General features: G+C 44.6%; 1 protein-coding gene across 1 annotated transcript; it reads left to right on the forward strand.

The window, feature by feature from the left end:
• The first annotated feature begins 14,403 nt into the window (after positions 1–14,403).
• On the forward strand, positions 14,404–16,826 carry HMGB2 (high mobility group box 2). The gene is made up of 5 exons (XM_074865080.1): positions 14,404–14,548; positions 15,067–15,237; positions 15,410–15,555; positions 15,635–15,809; positions 16,292–16,826. Exons 2-5 carry the CDS (start codon positions 15,088–15,090, stop codon positions 16,442–16,444), a joined length of 624 nt encoding a protein of 207 aa, XP_074721181.1. The 5' UTR covers positions 14,404–14,548; positions 15,067–15,087; the 3' UTR covers positions 16,445–16,826.
• Positions 16,827–18,004: the final 1,178 nt, after the last annotated feature.

Below are 18,004 nucleotides of genomic sequence, written 5' to 3' on the forward strand. Positions count from 1 at the left end.
CGCCCCGCCCCGCCCGGCCCGGCCCGGCCCGGCCCGGCCGCGCATGCCGGCTCCCCCGCCGCGGGGCGCCACGGGAAATGCAGTTCTTCCCCCCGCCGCCCCCTTGGCGGCCGCCGCCGCAGGAGAACTACCGCTCCCGAGGTGCAGCGCGGCGGCGGCGGCGGGAGCGCGGGCGGGCGGGGGCCCCGTGGGCCGCCTTGCAGCGCTCAGGCCGGCGATGTCGTCCCGCGGTGACGGCGGGCGGGAGCCGATATTCTTTTCCGCCGTGGCGGCGGTGGGGTGGGGTGCGCTGTGCTGCGCTGCCCTCCCCCCGCCGCCAGCAGGCCGGCAGCGGCTCAGCCCACTTTTAAAAGGCCCCGTTCCCCCCCCACCCCATCCCCCGTCTCTGCTCCCCGGCGGTGCGGCCGCTGGGATGCGAAAGGCGGTCGGGCGTCGGCGGGAAGGCGAGAACGGCGCGGGGCCGAAGCGGGGGGCCGTCCCGTCCCGTCCCGTCCCGTCCCGGACAGCCGGCGCATAAACGTGCCCCCGCCGAAACAGGTTCAGGTGCCCGCGCTTCCTCTTCCCCGTTCCCCGGCCGCGCCTCTCGCTTCGACATTGACTTCCCCCTTTTTACTTATTCTAACTCTAATGTTCCAGTCTAAGCCGCACTCCTCGGGCTGCTTGTTTAGGATTTTCTACGAGTTTTTATGTTTTGTTCTTTTTTTTCTTTTTTTTCCCCTTCTGTCTTCCGCCTCACTTCTTTCCGTCTCGGTCTTGTCCCTCTCCGCCTCGCTACCCTCTTTCTTTTCTACTCTTCTTGCCGGCCATATCTGGAGAGCGGGTCCCGCCGGTCGCCGCTGCCCCGCGGCGGGAGGCAGCTCCCCGGGAGCCGGAGCGCGGCCCCCGGCTGCGTCTCTGCGCCGAGAACAACCGAAGCTCCGTCCTTTGTTAACGCTGCTTTTAAAACGCATGTGATCAGGGGTCCGGCTTGCATTCCTCTAGTGCAGATCTTTGAAGACAAAGACGACTTGCAGTGCGAGTTTCCAGTTTTGTCATTTAAAGGGGCTTTTTGTTAATAAAGGTGACCTGAACAACAAAAAAGACTGAGAATGCAGAATTATTTTTGCAAGTGGTGAACCAAGACCTTGCTGTGCACACGACTAGCTAAAATAGATATTGTGAAAATACTTGATAAAAGTGAGTTTTGAGACTTTACAAAACTACATAAGAGATGCATTGGCATTAAACCGTTTAACAATTCAGCTGTCGACAGCAGAGCGGCAGAAGCTGTTCTGACCTACTATTTTCCTTCAAGCTCATTCAAAGCGCACGCAATGAAGGGTGAGGTTTTGCTTTCCTTTTGAACTGCCGCAAATGCTCCTTTAAATCTCAGAAACGGCATCCAAGCTGACCGTACTCAGAGCGTAATGATTTAATCACTGAAATATTTGGCCGCATGACTTGTTGTGCATTTCCAGCATGCAGAAGGAGGAGAGGAGTAGCGGAGAGGCTGGTGAATGATTCGAGGAGACACAGATCCTGCGTAAGCCAAAGTTCTGCGTGAGCCGGGGACGCGATTATAGCGCAGTTTCGGTTCGCGCTGCAGATGGCTCCTTAATCTGGTTGCATAACCTGGTATTAGAGAATAAGGGTAGGTCCCACTTCATGCTCCCCACAGCCACAGCTGAATGAAAGATACAGTAACTGAAACTAAACTGAGCATAAAGTCACAGGCAGCAGTTACCTAGAAGGCACGTTTCACGGATTAGAGAGGGGAATTGGATAAGGGTTGGAAAAAATACCGAACCCTGTTTTGTTATCAGCCGAGCTGAAGACTGCGTGGAGTGCCTGGGTTCAATTCCACGCTCTGCTGCTGTGCTATCTCAGGCAACAGATGTTTAACTCACTGAGTTTCTTGTGATTTCACACTTTCAAAAAATGTAATAATGTTAAAAAAACCCCAACCAAACAGTAACAATGATAAGGGGCCTTAAAGAAGAACACAGGAAGCACAAGCTGGGAAAAGTGGGACAAGGGTGAGCTCCAGGAATTCTTCAGTGGAAATCTGGGTCGTGAACAGCAATTTCTATACTCTTAGGCTATGTCTTTTGAGGTCCCTTTTATTTCTTCAGATGGATTTGACCTTACTGTGAGCATAAGATATGTCAGCCTGGGTTTGGCTGCTGTGATTTGGTACAACGGAAAGATCACTTGTGCACTTTAAAAACGTTTCTGATCGTCTTTGTATAGTTTGTGAGCAGTTAAAAACCTGACTATGCTACTCAGCCATGCTTGCCAGTATCTTAATTTATAGGCAGAATTTCAAGCAAAGTAGTATCATAGTTCCATGATTAGATCACAATAAGACAGCAGTGGTGCTGAGAAAGATGGTTGTGCTTCTGCCGTAAGCTGCTCATTTTCACACCTGTGCCCTGTCCTTCTTTGTGCCTGTAAAAGCATTTCTATGACTTCACAGCAAACTGGATTGGGTTACAACTCGACTAGCAACAAGAAAATCAGTTAAGTTTAATCCTGATCTGCTTTACCACTCAGCTGTGTGATGTCCCTTCACACAAGAAGGCCCCATGGAAGGGCAGGACTGTGTGACTGGTGCAGGGGGATGACCACCTCGTTTGGTATGAATGCCTGCTTACAGTAACAAAAAAATCATGTCATTTTTAATCTTGCATCGTATGTGGGATCAAAAAATACAAAGAGCTGCAGCTAGATGGGCTTATCAGGCAGTATGAAGCTTAGTACAGGATGGATTTGCAAACTTTTACAAAGCTTGGGGCCTGTGAAATAAAAAAAAACAAACCGCTCATCATAGAGGGATTCTGCTAGATTGTACGTCGTCAAAAATGATTTTATAACATAAGATCTGGTAGTGGTTAGTAGAAGTATTCAGATATAACTGAAGCATATATAGGGAGAGATTTTAAGCAAACATCAAAACATGCAGTATTGCAACAATATAGTGATTATAGTAAAACTTCAAAAATGCAATCAGTTCAAAGGCAACAGCAGCTCCAAACCAGCAGAGACTTCACTAGCACTTACGGGCCATGCACACAAGCAGAGCTGAATTGTAGAGAAGGCAGCAGTAATCCACATCCTTCATGGGTGCCAAAAACACAGCATGAATGACTTGTGAGTGACATGCGGAAGGAGCAGGAGCTACAGCATCTCAAAAAGCGTGCCTGAATTCGCAGCTCCCAGGCTTCGCAGTCAGCGGGACTCGGTGGCCCCTCCTGGCACCGAGGCAGGCCAGGCGCAGGTGGGAGCCAAGCAGCTTGTGCCTCTCTGAGATGCCATATGTCCCAGCTCCCGTTAGCTTTTGACTGATGTGTTTTGTAATTCGGGAGAGAAGAATGATAATTGGACGCATCACCTTGGATATATTGCAAGCATGCTGCAAACGTATTATTTGTAATTAATCTTGGAAAGGAAATGTGGCTTGTAACTGTGCATACATCTTCACATGATAAAGTTCAACTGAGGATGACTATTCCCTCCCCGACAGGTAGCATTAATCTGAAGTCTAAGTGTACGTCAGTCCGCTTGTGTGCAGCACCTGAAATTATTCTGTTAGCAAATGGAATAATAAGGTAAATTATTGGTATACATTTTTTCACAGCAAATATACATTTTCTTTGTTTGGGATTGTAACTATTTCAATGCAAAATAGATTCCTTTAAAACACTTTAAAAATTCTGCAAATTCCACCACATGCCCTGGTGATTTTGATAAAAGAGCAACCTACTTGATAGGCATTTGTGGGCTGTGATAAAGAACACTGACCAAATCTCTCCCTCCTTATCACAAACAAGTCCTATTCTCTTTATTGTTTTCTCTTTTTTCTGATTTTTGAATCTCCAATTTTCCCTTCCCACTTCAGTACCAACTAACCATGCTTGTTGCTCTGCCTCCAATTTATTGTCCAAATCTGTTGAAGCATAGAGCTCAAAGCACAGGAATATTGGGATTTACCTACAGACTGTATTTTTTTTTACTTCTTTATATGTTTGACACTAGGATAGTTACAATGTAACTTTGGATGGTTAATTGTATAACAAAATCTATTAGCACACATAGAGATTATTGTATATGATACAAGTAATACAGTAAGAGAAAAAAATCATACCGTTAACCAAAATAGTGATATTGGTGCAAAACTGGTATTTCCAGGTCTTTGTGTAATCCAGCTGAAGCCAGTGGTTTTTTTTTATAAGCATTATGCCTTGTACAACGGAAACTAAGAGTTTATGTAACACAGGCTTTTATTAAAAGATTTAAAGCAGTAAACAGGGTCCAAAACTAAACAATGTATTTTAAGAATAATCTAGTTGTTATGGGATTAAAACTGATAAATCTGTGTACTGTAAAAGCTGTAAAGATTTGTAATACATGCCCCTTAATGGTTTGTGCCAATTCACTTCCGCAATAAGCCATTAGTTACAGGAGGCATCAAAGGACCTTCTGTTAGAAGGCTTCGTTCTTACCTGCAAAAATACGGAAACGTTGGTACAGAAACTTTAGATGTTCTTTGTTGAATGTACGTGACAAATTGTTTGTTTGGGTACTTAAACAATGAAGTATGAGATAAGGGAGATACCTCAAACACAACAACTGCACAGAAGCAGAGGAGACAACCTCCAGCTTTGCCCTGTGGTACCCCCTAGGCTTCAGCCCTTCTCCTCCTCACAAGCCCCCATGCAGTCAAGTTAAAGGTACACATCCATCTGCTTCTCCCAGAGTCACCGATCACTTGTCCATCCAGGTTGCTTTGATTAACATTGTGTTTCATGCTGTATGAGACCTCGCAATTAGAAAGAGACCCAGTGAAATCATCGTTAGTGCTTTTCTGAAATATAATGCAACTATCTGGAATGTATAGTGGAAAAGTATAGTGGAAAGTAAAGTGGTAAACCCCCAGAGGTTTTGTGTAATAATGCAATAAAGATTTAGCTATGAGTAATAGACCAATGTAGTATATTGCCTAAGAGGTTTTTTTTAATCCCCTGAAAAGAAATAAAACACTTGCTCAGCTTTTTTTTTTTTTTTTTCCCCCCTCACCTGTAAGAGAAACTGTCATATCTTTTCAGCAAATTTTGCTGGTCTCCAATGCACTCTTTACACCACAAAAAGCACTGTATACTCTTTGCTGCAGTCTTACATTTTGTGAGCCACTGGTTTCTGCTTATAGATTTCAGATTTCACACTCTCTTTAATCACTTGCATTTTGCTTTGAATAACACATATTACACGATCTTCACAGTTTTGTCAGGGGGTCCTAGAAACTACAGTGCTCCTTTACACCATCATGTCCTCCTCTGATATGGATTAGTTTTACAGAAAGGAAAATGGGAAACTTCTGTAGCCCTGAAACCTCTTCCAGTGCCCTTGTCTTTGCAGTACAGTTACAGGCATCTCCAGGTCTGACTTAGCTCTTGTAGAAGTTAACAGCAGGTTTTAAGTGTCCCTTGGGAGCAGGTGAACACTTCCTCCACCTGAGTCCAGAATGCATCATTTAGAAGGACTTTAGGAGATATCTGGTTTCTGTCAGTAAAAACAAAATAAGTCCGATACTAATACAGTTTGTTTGGGTACTTAAAATAAAATGAGTAAAATTACATATGGGTTTGGGGTTTAAATGTTTTCCTGACCTCCCACAGAGCTCATTCTGGGTAAAAGATACAGGCTTATACTCCAACAGACTCAAGTATAAAGATAGTTTGGAACTGCAGTTGTTTTTTGCTGACGTTACTTGACAATAAACCCTTAACTGAGAAATAGTAGGGGAAAAGGATCAGATAAAATGTTTTGCAAATTTTTTTCACAAAAAATGGCCACCAGACAATGTACCAGGTTTCCTATGTTTGGATAGTACCTACTGCGACGTTCATTCAATATACAGCAGCTGATCAAAAGCATTGCTTCTTCAATAGATATTGCCATTCATCTTTAATGCTCCTCAAACCTCAATTCCCTTACTTGAAACATAACATTAGAGTCCCAGCTTTCATACTGATAAAGCTTCTAGCTGTTACAGTCACAAAGGTAAGTTTGAAATCCGATCAAGGATATATCCTAAAGCATTGAACACAAAGACACCCCCACCCTCCAGTTTCAGCATTGTGGTTTTTAAACAGATACTGTTTTAGAAGGTGTTGTTTTATTTTTTTTTTAATCCAAGTGTTTGGTTGTTAATATTTATTAACATTATAAACACCACAGATGAGACCTGATTGTGTTATTGCAGCTACCCTAAAAGATCCTTACCGCTCTCCTAAAGTGACTGCTGGAGTAAGATTTTACATGATCTTGTAAATTATTTCAGAATTAGGAAAATAATAATAGAGATCTTTTACCTCTTAAACAACTTCAGCTTCTTTGATTATCTTTGTTTCTAGTTATATCGTGAAAGTCTGTTCCAGAATGAATTATATCTTTACAAAGTAAATTTTTAACTACTGGAAAAGGAGAATGAAGGTTTTATGCTTTTAATATTTTTACATATGACAATAATTTAACCATATATAAATGCTAATTATTAGTATAAAATGTAGTGACATAAAAATTGCACAACATGATCAAGCCTATGAACTGGAGTGTATTCATCAAGATAGTTTCTCTCTTAAAGGTTTATGTTGAAGTTGAGAGTTTACAGGTTTTAAGGATTCTTTTTTTTTCAATGTTTAAAAACTGGAAGAGACATGCTTTGGACCGCACTTTAGTTTCTCCATACCTTTGATAAGCTGGCCTTTCTTTAACATGGAACAACTTCACCTGAGATTTCCTTGTTTATTTCTTCAAATGCACGACTGTGCCGCTCCCTATTTCTTTTTCATTTGTAGTAGGCGTTTATCCCTGCCAGAGCTTAGGGAGAGCTTCTACTTAACTTCACACATGGTCACACTAAATGATGAGGATTAATCATGGACCCAAGGGTTTATTATTGAACTTCCTTAAGATTTTTTTTTTTTTTTTTTTTTTCCCACAACAGCTCGGGCTGTGGAGTAGAAGCATTAGCTTTTGACTGGTACTACAGACAGACACATTTTCTAGTAGCATAAGATCTCTGAAACAACCTTCCTTGTCACTGTAAACCACTTAACTGTACAGAGCAGGGTATACAATGGGATCCTCTAGAGAAACTATACTTTTTTATCATCAGTTGCTGGAAAATCACACAGGATCCATGACTAAAAGTGAGACTGATGATTGAATCAACAATTTCAAAATTTCCTGAGCATTTTCCTTCTAGTCTCAGCAGATTACCTGTGTATCGTATGATCATTTGTGACACATATGACAGCACTATTTGCCAGAAATAATAGGAGAAATCTTTATTCTACTATGACAACATCTACATTAGCAACAGCACAGGATGTTCTTCACGCAACCAAAAGTTAAGACCCATTTAAGTTTAATGAGACCCATTGAAATTAATTTGAGTTATTCCACTACCTGGACCCAAGGCCAATGTGTTGATGAGTATCGCAGTGCTTATAAGGAACCAGGCTATTACCAGCCAAACCTGCTTCTCTATCCTGGCTGTGGGAGACAGGAGAGCATGATTCCTCCTTCCTCTTGTGGACCATGGCACACAGCCTTGTCAACTCACCCTCTTCTTTTTCTTTCCTAAAAGATTTTAGAGCTGCAATTATGTAGGAAAGAGCTTCTACTGCCAGGTTCAGCTTGTTTTTAAATTTCTAGCCCTCACAACTGTCAAAGAAAACAGTTCCTCAGAACTGACATGGTACAAGCAAAATGCTCTGGTTTGTTCTGTAGAAGTTTCAACATTTGTAAGTCACCATGGGTTGATACGTACTTCATTCTGTTAGCAGTGAGCACTAGCGGCTAGCCTCACATGGGTGCATGGACTATTTTGGAGATGGACAATGATTACAGCCTCTTTGGATCTGGTTGCTGGATGTCACACCTCCAGGGCCAGACACAGTTCAACTCTTTGTCTTACTGCTTAGAAGAAGAAAAACAATTATCCTGGAACTACGTCCTCCAATTCCCAAATGACACAACATTTTTATTAGTAATTACATTTTACTTCTTAAGAGTAAGTCGTGTATACATTTCAAGTAAAGTACCAATGTTTACCAAGGCTGGAAGAGTTTTGGGGGATGGGGACAGAAGGATAGAAACTTTTTTTTACTCATTTAAACCGATTTCATAGTGTAAATTACAGCTATCCACATTTTAAAGCCCCTCTAAACTGTCTGTGAAGCTATCTAATGGATGAACAAAGGCAAATTACTGCTTTCTTCTCATACCTGTAAAAAGGGATTAACAACATAGCAAAATATAAAGGAGGTCTATTAAGATCTCCAGGGAAAAAGTGTTACATGAGTATTGCTTTGAATGTAAATAAGTAAGTAAATTAAAGTGAAGTCTAGGAATAGAAAAGAAAAAAAATAGGCATGTTAACCCAACACAAGTGGAAAAAAGTTCTTGTCAAATTAAGACTGAAAAAGTACAGTTAACAATTATTGTGACCAGGAACAGCTGGTGTTCCTAATATTATCTGCATTAGTACCATGAGAGATTTGTTGTATTTATTTCCTATCATATGACCACTGCAGTTCAGCCTCTGCTCTGCAGCTGTCCTGGGTAGTGTCTAATGTAGGCTGTCTTTGTTTTAGTCATTTGGTACACAGCACAAAGTCAAAACAAGTTCCTGAGCTTTCAGACTAAACCAGCTTGGTGTAACATGGCTGCTGTTTGCCTACGAGCTGCTTAACTGGTTATGCAGGCTTTACAATAGCACATATAATAAAACTGTAATATTTAAAGAGTAAATATATTTCATTTTTATAAATTACATATTATTTGCATGTTACAAAACAACAGAAAAAATGGGAAAAGTTCTAATATATTATCTTGAATACAATTCTTTAAGATACTGACAGAAATACCAGTTTTGCGAACTTTTGGGCAGCTGCAGTTATATAGGTTTTTATCAGAGTACAAAGAAAGTAACTGCTTATAACTGGAACACTACAGTAAAATAAGTTTTGTCATGAATTTAGGTAAGTTGTAGCCTAGGTAGTTCTGGTTTTTGCTTTTCATCCTAAAGCTCCTACCATATATCTAGTATGACACACTCACATGAAGTAGGCCAAAAACCACAGTTGCTGTCTGTAGACTTTGTAACTCACATTAAAAAGGGATTTTTAAAGCTGTGACCTATTTAAATGCTTTTTGTGTCTTGGATTTTAACCTTTTCTAGAACAAAAAATGGCTGATTAAAGCTAAATTTGCTTTTTCTTTCAACATCTTGCATTACTATTAGTGAAGTTAGGTGAAATTAAAATTGAAAGCAGCTGTAACTCGCTTTCATTATTCATCTGGTAAACACTGACTTCTCAGGTCCATAAGAGAGACCTTTTCAGCAGTAATCAGTCAAGAATGATCACTTTCCAAAGGAGAATTTTATTGCCATGAAGGCATATTCCATACAGGAATTTGGGTAATAGCAGAGTCTCCAGGGAGAGACAGTAGAGCCTCTTCATCCAACTGACTGAATTAAAACTGACAGTGTCACCATACAATACACTTACACCAGAATGAAAGTTTGGTCAGAGTTAAGGTCATGCAATTATAGCTTGCAATTTCCTCAGCTGAACAGTATCTGTTGCAATGGATCTGCTGATGGAAACGTTGCTACTTTCTTTCCTTGCTTTGTCCACACTGACAGCAGCATCCAGAAAAGCTGTAGAAGCTGCCCACAGCAGCCAGGAGATAAACATGATGTGAAGTATTATCACTCCAATCACACATTTTTGTTGTCAATGACACACTTTGCTTTAAATCCATTTCTCAGCTCTGTAACCTGGTCTCACCCACCTGGCCTTTTCTCTTCCTTCTATCCAGCATTCCTTCTATCCAGCACTACATTGCCTATCTCTCCTCGCATGCAGTTTACTGAAGATTAAGTGAAGTTAACAATAGCGCCCAAAATTGTGACTGTGGAGCAGATTAGCAACTCAAAAGGGCTTGGAGCCAGGGAGCTATAAAACTTAACAGTCATTTCATGAGCTGAATTATTCAAGCAGAAGTAAGCTTCAAGTCCTAGAGTTTATGCTTCTTCCCCACAACTGTCATCCACATGTGGTTAATAAATTAACCATGTGGACCGACTGAAGTCAATACTGCATAGATCACTGCTTTAGAAGAGTAACAGTGACTGAATCTCTTGAGACAGAATTTGTGGTTTTGTCTGAAAAGGAACAGTGTGGTGTAATGAAAAAACAGTGACAGTTTATTGTGGAACCAGGCGCACAGGGAAGCACTTTTCCAGGCGCAGGGGTGTTGGGAGGAAGGCACGGCTTTGGGACTGACAAGTTTGTAACATCAGCATTCTTGCGTGGCGCTTTCAGCAGTGGCGCTGCTGTGGAAAGCTTCCAGTATCATGTTCAAGCGTGGAAAATTTTCAATACTGCTTTCCTTGTTGGAGGACAGACAGATGTTAAAGAGTACAACTGTTTGGTTTCTTATGCTACCCTATGTTGCATGACATTACATGACATAACCCTCTATGTATATAATTTTACAAAATCTTCCTCTTTCAGAGAAGAGAATCTAGAAAAATAATATCTTTAAAAGAACAGAGAAAGTAATTTCTTTCTTAAAACATTTGATTAAATCATTTGAAAGGCAGATCTCACTTTTTCCCATAGCAGTAATTATACTTTCTCACCCTACCTGCTTTTCCACCACCATTTTCTTCATATTCTTAGAGCAGATATGAAAACAGATGCAACAGAGAAAGCCTCACTGCAATTATATCCCATAATTTCCAAAGACTGTTCCAAAGTAATTTTTTCCATGAACTTGCTATATTATATGTTAAAAGGAAGAGTAAAAATATGTTAATGAAAAACTTACATAAGACTTTTTTTTTGTTGTTGTTCAAGAACTGACAGAGAATGGATTTGGAAGGGTAAAATGAGAAAAATTATTCTCTCCTTTCAACTGTTAAAAATAATTTCTGGTGACCATAGCCATCCCAGAACTTTTCAATGACAAACCCCACAGGTCATGACTTGCTATTTTAGAAGCACTGACATTGAGAAAACTGTTTCCTCAAAATTAGTGGACCACTTAATTATTCTTTCAACTGCATCAGTGAGGATTCAGAGGTAAAACTGTTTTTGATGGAGTTAACCTACATTTTTATATAGCTGTAAACAACAGAGAAGGTTGGTTGAATGGTGTGATATGGCGACCTCTAAGTAGGTCTGGTGAACAAAGAATGATTTTACACTGGATTGTCCTGGTTTGAGTAAGTGGTGGGGGGTTTTTTGGTAGTGAGGAAGGGGGTTATGGTGGTGGTCCCCTGTGAGAAGCTTCTCAAAGCTCCCTTGGCTCCAAGTTTTACCTGCCTTTGCACCAAGGCCAGGTCAATTAGCTGCACCTCTGCGATAACATATTTAAGCAGGGGAACCTGGGAGGAGTTGTGGGAGTTGTGAGGAGAAGTTGCGAGGAGGACATCTGTGTGAACACCGAGGTCAGTGGAAGAAAGGAGGAGAAGGGGGGGAGGTGTGCTGGAGCAGACTCCCCTGTACCCCGTGGTGAGACAGCAGGGCCACCCCCCTGCCACCCATGGGGGGTCTATGGTGGAGCAGATGCCAATTTGCAGCTTGTGGGGGGCCCCACGCTGGGACAGGTGACTGCGCCCGAAGAAGGTCGGGACCCCATGGGAAGAAGCCCCCACTGTTGTAGTTCAGCACTGGGAGGAGTGCAACACGTGGGGGTGACCCACATACCCGTGGGAGTGACTGATGTCAGAGTTGGTCCGTGGAAGACTGTCTCCTGTGAGAGGGGGACAGCGCTGGAGCAGGGGAGGAATGCCAGGAGTTCCCCCCGCCCCGAGGTGGAAGAGGCAGCAAGAATGACTGCACCCCCCATTCCCTGTCCCCTGCGCTGCTGGGGGAGAGGAGGTAGAGATATTAGGAGCAAAGCTGAGCCTGGGAAGAAGGGAGGGGTGGGGGAAGGTGTTTTCAAGATGTGGTAATGCTTCTCACTGTCCTACTCTGTCTGTTACATGTTGTTATTAGTGTCTGTATTATGTTCTTTTTTTCCTCCCCTAACAAGTCTGTCTTTTGCCTGTGCCTTAATGGATGAGATCATCCCTCCTTGTCCTTATCTCAATTTCCTGGGCCTTTTGCTTTATTTCCTCCTTCCCAGCACTGGGGGGAACAGGGGAGTAAGCAGCACCTTTGCTTTATTTTCCGCTTCTCAGCACTAGGGAGGAAGGGGGAAGTGAGTGGCTGCGTGGTGCTCGGTTGCCCTCTGAGCGCAAACCACAAGGCAGATACCAATGGCTGTACTACAGTTCATTCATTACACACTAGTTTGTAAGATTGTACGATCTGGTACAAAACTACTTTATTAACTAGAAAACACTCTGCAAGAAACTGTCATATACAGGTGGTTTACCACAAAGTGAATGAGTAACCCATCTGTCAGCTTAATTTACCAAACAAAATAGTGCTTTCCAAGTAACATGTGAACCAAAAGGATTTTTAAATCTACCTAACAAATTAAAACAACTCCTTGCAAAGTGACTAGGCCTTCACAGAATTCAGTCCCACAGAACTGAGAACATTAATTTGCTACCGGGAAGCAGTGGAATGGTTTGCAATAATAAAGAGCCAAAAACAGAACATGGAATATCCCCTCTGTAAATGTTTATTTTAGGAGATAAGTGTAAGCTTTGTTTGTAGGTTAAACACTATCAAAAGGAATATCCACAGAAGTTAGCCGATATAAGAATTTGGATAACTGGCTTTGGACAGGCTTTGATGTCTGCAAAGGGAATACATATCCCCACATTGCTCTGTCAATTTACCTTCCAATTACCCTCTCTCCAAAGATTTTGTCTTTTTCCAGTTTACATTATGTCTTTTAGTGCTGCAGATTGAGCAAACACATAAAGGTTAATATGAAATAGGGATGAAGGAGGCATTTACTACCATATTAGTGAACTGTTCGGTGTGAACGCTTTGTTGGAAAGAAAAAGCCAAACAAGCTTGAAGGACTGGACCTGATAAGTGCTTCTTATTCAATGCTCCTTTCACTGAACAGATCTGGAATGGGAGAGACTGTGGAGACCAAGACGTTGACCCATCTCACACCTGCAACCAGCCAAACATCCTCAGATATAGCTTAGGGATTGATGCTGCTGTCTTTTAAAGGCTTTTTTTTTAACCATTGAGCTAGATTAACATGACTATAAAACTCTGCTGAAGGTATGGCATCTTCAACAAGCAAAGTTACAACCTGCTTTTCACCAGTGATCTAAACTACACCTGAAAAAGCAAGAGTGTTAGAAACCACTTAGATTAGTAAAGAGTATTTACCTAAACTGATGTTAACTAGAGAATTGGATGAAAATAACCAGACAGAAAAAAACGAACGTCAGCAAAACCCATACCGTGAGGACTAGGGTCCACTCACAATAAAAAAGATTAAATGACTGTACAGAAACTTAGGTTTTATCCCCAAACCGAAAGGGCCGGATTGACCGCTGGCGGGTCACTTGAAAGCGTTAACGCAGCCCGCGGGCGTTACATCTTCAGCGGAGTTTTGCTGCCAGACCTCCCACCGCCGCGGCGTTCACTTTACCGGGCGAACAAAACACGAAGAGCGGCGACGCTTCCCCTTCCCAACGGCGGCGCTTTCAGCCGGGCGCGAGGGGAAAGCCCACCGCCCGCACAGCCCCTCCTCGCAGCCCCAGTCACAGCCCAGTTTCACAGCTGGAGGCTGCTGCCCGCCGGGCTCAGGGAGCCGGAGCCGCCGCCCCCGCCCCGAGAGGGAGGGAAGGGAAGGAGGGACAGCGGCGCTCACCAACGCGGCCCGCCCCTGGCTGCCCACCCCCGGGCAGGAAGAAGGTAGCGCCGAGGGGGCCGCACACCCTCGGGCGACCAGGCCGCGACCGGGGCAGCTGCCCGCAGCTTGTCCCGCGCCCCGCCCGCCGCAGCAACAGCCGGCAGCCGCAGCCGCCGCCCGTCCCTTTCCAGCGCTCCCCCTGTTTTGCCCGCCCGCTGTCCTTCTCGCTCTCTTTGTATTTTTAAACCACGCTACAGCATTCCGCCCCGCCCAATCAAAACGCGCGCAGGTCCCGGCGGCCAATGGCGGGGGTCCCCGCGGTTTTTTAAACTTTCCCTTTCCCCCAATCGCCGCCCAACGCTTTTAGTTCCGCCCCCTCCACTATCCTCACTCCAACCGGTTCCAACGAGTATGAGTGCTAACGACCCCCTCGCGCTCGACCTAGCCGAGGAGCTGCTCGGCCACTGACGTCGCAACAGCAGCCAGCGAATCGCCGACGGCTCCGGCCCCAGGGGGCGTGGCCACAGGCAGTTTGAACCGGCGTGGCAGCCAATCCGCTGCGGCGGAGGGCGGGCCCCTAGGAGCCGCGGGTCAAGTTGCTGTGGCGGGTAGGGCTGTGGAAAACAAGAGGCTGTAAGTGCGCCGCCGGGAAACCATTTAGCAGCAGCAGCAGAGGGAGCAGAGCCCTGCGCCGCCGCCGCCCGCTCCACCCAGCCAGGCAAGGCCCCGCGCAGCCCCCGCCGGCGGAGCCCGCCGGGCAGCGGGAGGGCGCCGAGGGGGAGCGGGACGGAGGGGGCGCCGCCGCCGCCGGCCCTGGGCGCGGAGGGAGCGCGGGGTTCCCGGGGCGGACGGGCGGGTGGCGCGCCCAGGGCTGAGCAGGGGAATTCCCCTCGGGCGGGTAGGGCCGGCCGGGCGGGGAGGACCGCTGGCGGCCCGGGAGAAGGGGAGGGAGGGCGCGCTGGGCCGCGGGCTCCGGCGCCGTGCGGGCCGCCCGCCTCGGCTGCTGCGGGGGGTGGGTGGAGGCGCCTGGCGGCGGGCGGTGCTGCGGGGCGGGCGGGAGGGGGAGAGAGAGGAGAGGGGCCGGCGGCCGCGGAGGGCGTGTTCGGGCGGGAAGGCGGTGGCGGGCGAGGGGCGGGAGCGGCCTGAGGCGCGGCCCCGCCCGGCCCGTGGCCCCGCTCCACGGCCCCGCCCTCACGCCGCCCCTTCCCGCCCCCCTCCCTCCCCTCTCCCCCGCAGGGACCCGCCGCCGACCTCATCATGGGCAAAGGCGACCCCAACAAGCCGCGGGGCAAGATGTCCTCGTACGCGTACTTCGTGCAGACCTGCCGCGAGGAGCACAAGAAGAAGCACCCGGACTCGTCCGTCAACTTCGCCGAGTTCTCGCGGAAGTGCTCGGAGCGGTGGAAGGTGAGCGGGGCCGGGCCGGGCCGGGCCGTGCTGAGCCCTGCCGGGCCGGCCCCCGCCCCTGCGGCGGGCTGCTGGGAAAAGATCCCTGGCAGCAGCTGCTGCTGCTTAGACCTTAGTGGGTCAGCAGGCACTTTATCTGATCCAGACTCTTTTCCCCTCCGTGTGTCGGCAGACAATGTCTAGCAAGGAAAAAGGAAAGTTTGAAGAAATGGCTAAAGGAGACAAAGCTCGTTATGACAGGGAGATGAAAAACTATGTTCCTCCCAAGGGCGAGAAGAAGGGAAAGAAAAAGGACCCCAATGCTCCTAAAAGACCACCGTGAGTGTTTCTATGGCCAAAAAAAAGTATTATTTCTAGTAGTCTGTCATTTAACTTCAATCATTGTCTCTCATTTTAGATCTGCGTTCTTCCTTTTCTGTTCTGAACACCGTCCAAAAATCAAAAATGATCATCCTGGCTTGTCTATTGGAGACACAGCAAAGAAATTAGGTGAAATGTGGTCTGAACAGTCGGCCAAAGATAAACAGCCATATGAACAGAAGGCTGCAAAACTAAAGGAGAAATATGAAAAGGTACAGTGAAAGTGATAAAATTATGGTTAAAGTTGTAGAGGTCGCTGTAAACGTGTGACTTTTGGTTTGCACCTAAAGCATATATGGTTCATAATTCTAAATGTCTATGTCAACCTTTGTTAGGCTTCAGAATGCATGGAAAGGTGTGGCGTGGGAGGTAGCTGGAAGCTATCCAGTGAACCTGGATGGGGTTTTTACATGTCTAGAGATTTTACCAATAAGATGCTTCCAGAAAGCAGGTCATCTACTTGGTAAAATAACACAGTCATATTCCAAAGCACTGAGGTTGTAAAATTCTTAAAACTGTCTGGATCATGCATTCTCTTGCCAAAAGGTGTAAGCATGAATGTCCCAAGGTTCAAACCCTGCTTTTCTGTACACTGTATTTGATCTGCATAGTATAGTAGTAGTAAATTGTTGAAACGGTACAAATTCGTCTTCAGAGTTACATTATCAGCAACTAAACAGCATTTTTCTTGCAGGATATTGCAGCATATCGTGCCAAGAGCAAGAGTGATGCAGGAAAAAAGGGCCCGGGTAGGCCTGCAGGATCTAAGAAGAAAGCAGAACCAGAAGAGGAGGAGGAGGAGGAGGAAGATGATGAAGAGGAGGAAGAAGATGAGGATGAGGAATAAATGAATGTCCTGCTGTAAAGATTTATGCTCAAAATCCAATATTTTGCTAAGAATGTGAACTCAAGTGCAGCTCATTGTTAGCTTCAGTATAAAAATCTGTACAGAATTGTGTATAGGTAATGTGGTTCTTTGTAGGGAGACCTCTATTTTTAATGTAAGTAGTAGCCGAGGGCTGCTACAGTTCGGGTTAAAAAAAAGAAGAAAAAGTTGTGGAATGTTCCTGCATATTTAATGGTTTTGTTGAAATTCAGTGACTGATAGCCAGGTGTTTCTTTATAGCTAAGTAAAACAAAGGAGGTAGCCTAATAGCTGATCTTATATTTTGTAGTATATTGCATTGTATTACTTTTTTAACAATTTTGTAATAAAATGTTGTACATGATTATTGTTGTATTCTTGATGTTTCTGAGAGGCTGGGTACTCCCAGAATGCTGAAGCCCTGTGCAGGATAATGCTTTGCATTGTTCCTGGGCTACTGCTGTTACCACGAAACTAGCAAGTCTCTTCAAGTGTTGACTCCTGGAGTTTATACTTTTTTTAAGCACAGTTCATATACTACTACTACACAGCATATACTACCATTAGTTGCAATTGATGTTTTCCTTATGCTAGCATTTGCTTGTATCACGTTGCGAGTAGAAAAAAAGTCTCCAAGTACTGAGGTTGCTGATAATTATTCCTGGATTGTTCTCTTTCCCCAAACTACTGAAGCCGAGGTCTTAAAAGTTTTGTCTTGGTGTACTAGCTGATAATTAGCTAATCTTGGGAACTTTCTCTCCCAGAGCTCAGGGTCACTGGACTTTTCTGCTGTCCATATCAGGACAGGAAAGTTGGCTATAAGACAGATGTGGTTAGAGGTATGTCTTCCCAGATGTTCCCTACTCCTCCTCTCTCCTAGCCCCAGTATTACCGGCTTCTCATAAAATACAGAGCTTGCAGAACAGCATGAAAAACGTTGGAATGTTATCTCTGCACATGCCAGTAGATCCCTGCAGGAAAGAGAGGAGTCATTTGTAAAGAACATGTGCTCCTGATACGTTCTTGTTCATGGTGGTAACAGTTACACTGTTTCTTGGGTTTTTTTACTCAAGCTTTAGTATATTTAAAAGTCTAAATCTAGGTATCTTAACAATATTTGCAACTGGGAAATTGGAGATCCCACAGATAACTAATAGCTTAAGTTCAATTTGTTGTGATAAATACTAGGCAGTAGCTTTTACTAGCCTTTGAAAGCCTGGCACTGAAACTTAAAGTCTAACATACCAAGTACTATAAAAGGCAGGCTTCCTACTTTTCTTTGTTTGTTTTTAAACTGTCTCCTTATTGTTCATCAACTTATGAAATAAATTAGCATACAGTCTGTACATGCATAGGATGAAAAGTGATTTCAGCACTATAACCATGGTAAATGTCACTGTGGTAGGTTAACAATAATGTAGCACTTTCTGAAACAAGAGTCTTGACAAAAACACTTTGTGTGTTCCTAAAATTATGGAAATAAGGTAACTGTAAAGGCAATTCATACATTTTTATACTAAAGGAGGTACTCATCTTTGAAAG

This window comes from Strix uralensis, chromosome 4, assembly GCF_047716275.1.
Source record: "Strix uralensis isolate ZFMK-TIS-50842 chromosome 4, bStrUra1, whole genome shotgun sequence".
NCBI lineage: Eukaryota > Metazoa > Chordata > Aves > Strigiformes > Strigidae > Strix > Strix uralensis.

Coding starts and splice junctions, on each gene's coding strand:
- HMGB2 (XM_074865080.1), top strand. CDS start 15,088: ATGGGCAAAGGCGACCCCAACAAGCCGCGGGGCAAGATGTCCTCGTAC. Junction 15,238..15,409: donor AGTGCTCGGAGCGGTGGAAG/GTGAGCGGGGCC, acceptor GTGTGTCGGCAG/ACAATGTCTAGCAAGGAAAA. Junction 15,810..16,291: donor TAAAGGAGAAATATGAAAAG/GTACAGTGAAAG, acceptor TTTTTCTTGCAG/GATATTGCAGCATATCGTGC.